We start from the raw sequence: 8,754 nt of genomic DNA on the forward strand, positions 1-8,754 counted from the left end.
AAAGGCAAACGCTCGGTCTAGATATACTATGTCTATGGTCTAGATATACTATGTCTATGCTTGTAGCTAACATATGACATATATATAGTATATATCTGTTATATATCTTTTATATAGTGTAGTACTCTATTAGAAGAATATTTGAGCAAAGGGATAGGATGCAATGCTCAACCATTTCCAAGAAAATGATTTAAACAATATGGCTTTCCTTATATCTGGCTCCGTTATATCAATTATCGAAAAGTGTAGCTCGGGCATTAAGCGCGTGACTATCACGCATCCAACCCGGGTTCAATTCTTGTCCCTGCCACTCTTTTTCTCATTCTTTTTTTATACAATCTAGCAACAAATATTTATTCATGTAAAATAAAATTAATTTAACTAACTTTTTTTTTAATTTGCCCTTTCGGAAGGCAATTTTCTTTTAATTTACTCACAAAACTGGGCATAATTTTAATTCAACTTAAAATCTTATTATTTTATACATCTACCCGATATAAAACGAAGCAAATAAAACGCCACTATTTGAACATAGTTATTATTTAATACAAAATTACAAACAAATGTGTCAAAACTTTTATTCATCCTTGTTATCACTATCATCAACACTTTCTACAGATCGGTTACAACTATTCGGATGATACTTGTAATTATTTGTTGTAATTTTGTATTAAATTATAACTATGTTCAAATAGTGGCGTTTTATTTGCTTTATTTTATATCGGGTAGAATGTATAAAATAATAAGATTTTAAGTTTAATTAGAATTATGCCCAGTTTCGTGAGTAAATTAAAAGGAAATTGCCTTTCGTAAGTGCAAATTTAAAAAAAAAAGTTGGTTAAATTAACTTTATTTTACATGAATAAATATTCGTTGCTAGATTGTATAAAAAAAAAATAAGAAAAGAAAGTGCCAAGGACCCGGGTCTGATGCGTGATAGCCACCCGCCTTAATGCCCGAGCTACGCCGCCTTCTCCCTAATCGATATAACGGAGCTGGATATAAGAAAAGCCATATTATTTAAATCAAATTTTCTTGGAAATGGCTGAGCATTGCGCCCTTCCTTTGCTCAAGTATTCTTCTAATAGAGTACTACACTATATAAAAGATATATACAAGATATATACTATATATATGTTACATGTTAGCTACAAGTTACCAGCATGTTACTCACATATCAGAATTTTTATGCAGCGCCTCACGTTGCAAATCGATGAACTGTGAGGCGTGAAAACTGATGTTTTGACAGCCCAAATTATTCTTGCGTGCCATTTCGTAATTATTCGCTTTATGCTAGTGCTGTGATGTGTAACGTATTCGTGAAACTTATAAAATTGTCTGAAAACTAAGCTTAGCAAGAAAAGTATTATGTAAAAAAAACATTTTCCACTTCTTTCGACAGCTGTCAAACTACATGTTTTCCCGTATGACTAAGCTTACTTTGATACTCATTTTACGGTTATTTATTAATTGTCAAAGGAAAAGCTTAGTTTTCGGACAATTTTACGAGTATACTAAAGCGATCTGTAGTCTTGCTTTTTTAAAATATCTTTTTATTTAAAAATGGCACGCAAGAATTCTCAGCGTGTCATTTCTCGCTTCTGACGTCATCATTCCAATATGGCCGCGGCGACTACTCAGGAGCCTTAAGTTTCCTTCGTTATTGTATTCATGTTTCTGCCGTCGGTATGTTATAACAAGCATGTCCTATTCTTGCTGTATTTCTGCTATCGCATCGTGATGGCAAGACGTATTACATGTTTGCTATATTTTTATCGACGTGGCATGATGGCAAGCCATGTTTAATTTTTTTGCATTTTTGCTTTCACACTGTCACTATGAACTTATGCTAACAGAATCTCATCAATTGCGGATAGGTGGATAGGAATCTGCTGTAAAGTCATGATTAGATCTGCTGTCACACTGCCGACATTCTGCTAACATTTTGCTATCTGGGTATATATAAATAATTTCAAATCTCTACTGTGACTATAATCTTATTAGATTGCTACCCAGATAGCAAAATGCTAGCAGTATGCCAGCAAATTCAATCATGACTTTGAAGCAGATTCCGCTCTGCTGCGTCCTTATTAAGTTTAATTTCTGGTAGCACGGCTTGCCGATATAATATAACAGAGAAAATGGAGCAAAAATCGAATATTATTTGCTATTATGTCGTGACAACAGATATATAACAAATATTGAGCGAAGTCTGCTACATGACAGAAATGCGACAGAAATCAAGCATGGCCTGCCATTACAACTTGACGGCAGAAATGCAGCAAAGGTCAAACATAGCTTGCTGTCACGATGTGACGACGAAAAATTTTCGTCATAGATATAATATATAGTGTATAGCATATATTACATCGTACTTACATTATATATAATGTAAATAATTGGCATAGTTATAAATAATTAATTAAATATATAAATTTAAATAAATGATTAATTTATTAATAATTCGTAAATTTCAAGATTTGTATGGAAATTGAACTCTTATTTTGTTTCAAGCAGTCAATAAATAGAAAAGGTAAATATAGCGAAAAGGGGACCCAGCCCCAATGACCTTGACCAAGATTTGTATGAAAATTGAACTCTTATTTTGTTTCAAGCAGTCAATAAATGGACAATTTTTTATTGATCTACTCGGTTTTCAAACTTTCAGTTTAATATTCTGAGTTCTTTGTTAGAATTCAAAAATTAAGCTGATAAAAATAGGTATTATGGCTCCTACACACAGAACACAGGATGCGATAATGCTTGCCGCATCGCCGCGTCCTGTATGCAGGAGCCATTACACATTTTTAATCTTGTTAGCCGCGTCGTCATATAGCAATAATCAAAAAAACTATAACTTGATATAACATATCTTAATATTGCTATGATTCTGCCATTATTTTATGACAACAGACCATACTGTGTTTCTGCTGTTATCTTTTGAGATGGCATTTTTGCAGTATTTCCGCCGTTACGCTGTGCTTCCAGATGAACTCTATTTCTGATGATATTCTGCCGATATAGCATAATGTGTTATGTTATATTCAATTTTTATTTAGTTTCTGTTGATATATTCCCAGCAAGCAAAATGATGCAAACTTTGCGCAAAGTTAGCAGCAAACCCGAGCATGTCTTTACAGCAAAATTGTGACAAGGTGTGTCCGCAAAAAGCTTAGCTTTTGCTAGCAAAGCTTGTCGTAATAGTGTGATGCATATTTTACGCAAATAATAGAGCAAACCTTGCCGTGCACGGCATGACAGCAAATTTGTGCCAAGAACAGGACAAATCTTGCTGTGCACGAGATGACAGCAAATTTGTGGCAAGATCCAATATCTGAATTCTCTATGTTGGGATTGTATCAGTAATTGAACTGATAGAAATAACTATATTTTTAATCTTCTACCAGTTGCTCTTTGCAAGCTTTATATACTTCTCATGACTAAAAATCAAATACGAAATGGATGCATATAGCGCATCGCATAGCGATGAACAAACGAACTATCGGCAGAATACTATATTTTTGTAAAGTTTGTAATAAAGTAAAGTGGTAAATTTGCTGTCATGCCGTGCATGGCAAGGTTTGCTCTGTTATTTGCGTGAATTTTGCGTCTCGTTGTGCCAGGGTATACTTTTCTCTGTTCTTTCCGTAAATGTGTTATCATATCGTGTACAATAAGGTTTGCTCTGTTCTTGTCGTAAATTTGCTATTATAGCGTGTATAACAAGATTTGCTACTAATTGACGTAAAGTTTGTGTTACGCCGTGAATAGCATCATACGTTCTTCTATGCGTAAAATTTTCGGGCAAGAATTTTTCTATTATTTACAGCATCGTGAGACGAAAAATTTTGCCGTCAATTTGCTTCAAACTTTTTGACAAACCGAAACAAGACAAACGTTTGCTACACAATTGTTGTCAAAATTAAAGCATACCTTGTTGCAAAGCTTTGGCAAAACGTGATTTTAACATTCTTGGCTATCTGGGTATTGTATCAACATGCAATACTTAAAATCTACTGTTTTTATGTGAAGAACTTCTGTTTAAATTTTGTAGCACTTTTTGTAGCATATCATAACGCAAAGATTGCTTATATTTTCTGCTGCATTTCTACTGGCACTAACTGAGATGGCAGATCATGTGTGGCTGCTGCCGAAATTCTGCCGACATAATATGTAACGCATAATTTGCAAAATATAATCTTGATAGACTTAGCTATCCGAATAGTTAATCTATACTAAAAGAAATATGCTTATTAAACATTTATATTTTTATACATTTGAAATAAATATAACAAATTATAATTATCGATTGTCCCTTAATTATTAAATATCACTTGTGTATTTAAACATAGTTACCCTTTCATAGCCAAGTATCACAGATCATCTCATATATCGATAAAAGACAATTTCTCTCTTTTTTTTATTCTCGAGTATTTTGTACCCAATTTAAAAAAATAATTCTTTCTCAGAAAATTATATATTGTATTTATTTTTTAATAATTAAAAAAAATAGGCTAAAGTTTTAAAATAATAGATCATCTTACATTTTATAAGCAATGACTTACCATAATAATAAAAACAATTTTCCTCTACACCCGAAAAATAATTAATTATTTAATCATTAATTAGCATTTCATAGTCTCTTTAAATGGAACTTTTCGTGATTGTTTTATTTCATATCGGATGTGATATATTTGAAATTGATTGCCGATTTTTCAAATAAAAAAAATATTATACACGACTACTTATTTTTAGTTGATTTTCAGTTGTTTGTTTCAGTTCTGTTAATTTTACTTTTATCGGCTGAATATTGGTGCCTAACCACTCTTCAATCATTGACGAGAAGAAAATCGCTTCCATTTGAACTCGTAGATAGCCCTCCAGGGAAGACAATTCTAATAATAATCTGAAACAAAAGTATAAATTCTATTTCTTGGTACAATGTGCCAAGAAATTTGCAAAGTCTAATCTACTTTTATATAGCCGATTACTGTGAAAATACTTACTCTGTAAAAGTAGGTATTAAATTCTCCAACTGCATGGGATTTGTGTAATTATTTGCTACCTGCCATGGATTCATCCACGTCATAATTCTATTGAGGACAATTACTTTTTGAATATAATTGAGATCCAAATGCACACATTCTCAGCTTTTTAAGATCTCAAATATTCAAAAAAGTATTTTATTATATTTAAAAATAATCATTATTATATATTATATTTAAATAATAATCAATATGTATTCGAATAAATTTCTCAAATAAATATATATCTTTCATATATATACAAAATAAATAACTAAAAATTATTCTATAAATTTAGAAAATAAAAAAAAATTTTTTTTGAATTTATATTATAATAAATATAAACTGCTTTTGCATGTACTTACTGATCACTGTTAATAATGTTATGATATTTCGTCTTGAAATTAAGAAACCATTCCATACCCACAGCTACCTGCCATCCAGGAAAAAGCAAATTACTAGGTATCGGGATTGGTCTAGATTGTGGTATTATGTGCAATGGATGATCAATGTATCCTAAGCTCTTTGCAATTTGTGCATGTGTCTCCTCTGAATAACCATAGAGCCAAACTTTTAGACATAAAGCTAATGATGGTATAGCTGTGGGTAACAACTCGCACATCGTAGCATAATGATCATATCTAAAATTACAATTGTAATCATTGTTATATTTTAAGGTAGTGTAATAATTATTCTGATTTTCCTTACCTTGACCAACCGGTAAATGCTGTGCCTCGAAATTCATGTACCTTACTCACATGAATTCCCAATTCTTCTAGCCATTTTTCGTGATTGCTTATATGATGTCGAATTACAGGTACATGTTGTGTGGAACCAGTGGCTCCTTTGAATGCAGTTGCTATCCAGATATTGGAAAAGGCTGCGCTGTATTTATCCCACAATCCTAGCAAATAATTCAATAATTATAATTCCATGCAATAATTATAATCCAGCAAATATTTTTATATATCGACGAATTTCTGAAAATAATATACGGGGTAAAAAAGACGGAGTAAAAAGATACCATTAGGCAACACAAAATTGTCCCTGGGATTGTAATGCCATATCATGGGTTCTACATATTTTCCAATGTAATATTCTGCAAAGCAAAAAAAAAAGATTAGTTTTATTAGCAAAAAAATTTGCATGATCATATACATATAACGTGAATAAGCTATCGGGATACCGTTCAAAACCTGTAAGTCTATTGATCTCAACATGTCATCCCAAATGATAATCTTTAAGTATGGATACGTTTCCTGAATGTATTGGGCTATTGCCAAAATATGTTCCAAGTACAATGAAAATTTGCCATATTTACTGGCTGCAGCTCGTTTAGTACAGACTGAACAAAGGCCTAAGTGCCATACTTCATCAGAACCTATATGTAGATATTGTATGTCAGGATGAAAACTAACAATCTGACGTATTAATGATTTGACCAATGGTAGAGTTCTTGGATTTGATGGACAAATGGAACTTGGAAAAGTTTCTACTTCACGCAATGATCTCCATTCGTCATGTTTCAGGATAAACTGCAATTAAAATTGTAATAAATGGATAATGATGAATTAAATCTATGAAGCACAATATTTCTTGAATTATAATTTCAAAAATAAAGATATAAAAAATTTAGTAATTATATGTAATAATTAGTTTTTATACAAAATAAATAAATCAAAATGAATGAGATATCTTTTGCATACCTCCATATGTCCAAAAGTTTGTACCAATGGGACAACTGCCAAGCCACAATCTCCTGCTATTTGCAGAATGTGTCCAGCTTCTTGAATTGTATATCCACTTGCTAAACTGCTTGGCCCATTACTTCCTATTGGAGAGAGTTCTCGATTGTAAGGAAATGTATCCTCCCATTCCAGCAATAATCCAGTAGCTCCCCATGTTCGCAATAATGGAAAAAGCTGTAAATATTCTATTGAATCATAAGAATAAAAATAAATGCAAACAAAGAAACAAGAAAGTTATAATTGATGATGACTGTCAACATGTTAAATATCATAGTAATTATACTAGAATTAAAATCGTTACAGTTCATTTAAAATTAAAAAAAAATAATATTATATTGTTATTATTATTATAATGTTATAATAAATAATAGTTTATTTTCAGTTTCTAAATCTTTCTGATTCATAAAATTATATTCATTTTTTTGATTACTTAAAATTCAAAATATCACTATCTTTTATAAATGTTATTTAGACAAATACATTTGTCTTCATGCTCTTGTGTGTCACACACAATTATAAATATCAACTAAAATCTAAAGATACAATCTCTGACAACAGTTATTTGCATGTACTATTGAATGTAAACAAATGTGAGTTTAAAACAACCCATAATAAAAAGAAAAAAATCGATTAATTAAACATCTCAATCATCAAATGACACAAAAAAGACAATAATGAAATAGTGTATTTTTCCATATTTATCGTGTTATAAAAAATTTTTTTCTGGATCAAAATACACGAAGTTCTAAAATATGTCAATGAAATAAGGCTAAGCGTTTACGAGTAACGTATACCTTTTCAAAATAACAAGTCCGTGGTGGTGCTCCTTTTAAATCAAGATGAACCAATCTGAAAAAGAAGAAACGTGTCGTAAAATTTTATTCTCGCACACATTATATAAGATATATGGAAATTTATACATGTCGATCTCTGGACTATTTACTACTTACCTATGTGAGCCTAACGTTAAGGCGTCCATCATTTCTGCCATTCCATTTATTGGGATATTAACACTGATTGAAAGGAAAAGAATAATTTGTTGCGTAAATAAGTAGATTCATAAAATCATATAAATTTTAGATTTTTATTCGTTTTTTTTTCATAGTAATACTTCCTACACTATTACTTTTGTCTTATTAAGAATTGGCAGAAGGCAGGAGCATAAATATAGGATAGACCAGCTCTAGAGACACTATGGCTGCGTTCCGATATTCACTGCCAGTATTGAAAATCTATAGTTTACGTTACGTACACTATAGATTTTCAGTACTGGCAGTGGATATCGGAACGCAGCATGTAATCAGAAACTGGCCACGAAAAGGCCAGTTTTGATTGGTCCGCCATTTTTTGTTTATTCCCGCTGATTTTTAAATCTATTAATTATGTTAATTTTAAAATATAACACAAGTTTAAAAAAATTAATAAAAATTAATAACTTTTAAAGTTAATAAAAAGTATTTTTTATCATACAATTCTAATTTTTTATATCTATTTAGATTAAAATGCAAAATTGGATAATTATGAAAATTAATATACGCAACAGAAAGTTTAAAAAATTATTTACCTCTAAAAAACAGCCTATAAAAAAATTTTCTCCTAAAAAATAAAAAATTTTAAAAAGTTTATAAAAAAATTTTTCCCCTAGAACAGTGCTCGGAGATAGTTGCCCTTTTGGGCCGATATGTGAAGCGACGCCTACGGTCCCCCCACTACCGCTCGAGGCTCGACGGCCGAACCGCCGATCGCGCGCGTAACGCTATGCCTTAGGAGCGTCCCAATCTAAAAAATATGCTGAGGTTGTACCTGCCGTCAAATCGTCGTTTAAATTTGCTTTGCCAGATAATTTGTCTATTAGTAATATATTATACAGGGTGTCCTAGACCACCCGTACATCCCTTTTCTTTCAAAAACTAAGCATTTTAAAGAAAAACGTTTTGAACAAAAATTGTATGGTTTTGAGGGGAACATAAGATGGTGTCATT

At 31.4% G+C, this 8,754-nt stretch overlaps 1 protein-coding gene across 6 annotated transcripts in view; it reads right to left on the bottom strand.

Annotated features, from left to right (window-relative positions):
• Positions 1-4,244: 4,244 nt before the first annotated feature.
• Positions 4,245-8,754, bottom strand: part of LOC115236247 (hexosaminidase D-like) — a 10,838-nt gene continuing 6,328 nt past the window's right edge. For 3 of the 6 annotated variants that reach the window (XM_029808571.1, XM_029808579.1, XM_029808597.1), the window contains exons 2-10: positions 7,723-7,785; positions 7,567-7,621; positions 6,731-6,946; positions 6,211-6,559; positions 6,049-6,123; positions 5,733-5,928; positions 5,390-5,665; positions 5,007-5,093; positions 4,245-4,906 (exon numbers count right to left, since the gene is read on the bottom strand). In XM_029808571.1, the coding sequence (XP_029664431.1) occupies positions 4,732-4,906; positions 5,007-5,093; positions 5,390-5,665; positions 5,733-5,928; positions 6,049-6,123; positions 6,211-6,559; positions 6,731-6,946; positions 7,567-7,621; positions 7,723-7,785 (1,492 nt within the window). In that variant the 3' untranslated portion in view covers positions 4,245-4,731. Of the gene's footprint in view, positions 4,927-5,006; positions 5,162-5,389; positions 5,666-5,732; positions 5,929-6,048; positions 6,124-6,210; positions 6,560-6,730; positions 6,947-7,566; positions 7,622-7,722; positions 7,786-8,336; positions 8,369-8,754 lie in introns of all 6 variants that reach the window. The other 3 variants (XM_029808588.1, XR_003884157.1, XM_029808607.1) reach the window with 3 other exon arrangements.

Source organism: Formica exsecta, unplaced genomic scaffold (genome assembly GCF_003651465.1).
Source record: "Formica exsecta isolate Colony F162 unplaced genomic scaffold, ASM365146v1 scaffold110, whole genome shotgun sequence".
NCBI lineage: Eukaryota > Metazoa > Arthropoda > Insecta > Hymenoptera > Formicidae > Formica > Formica exsecta.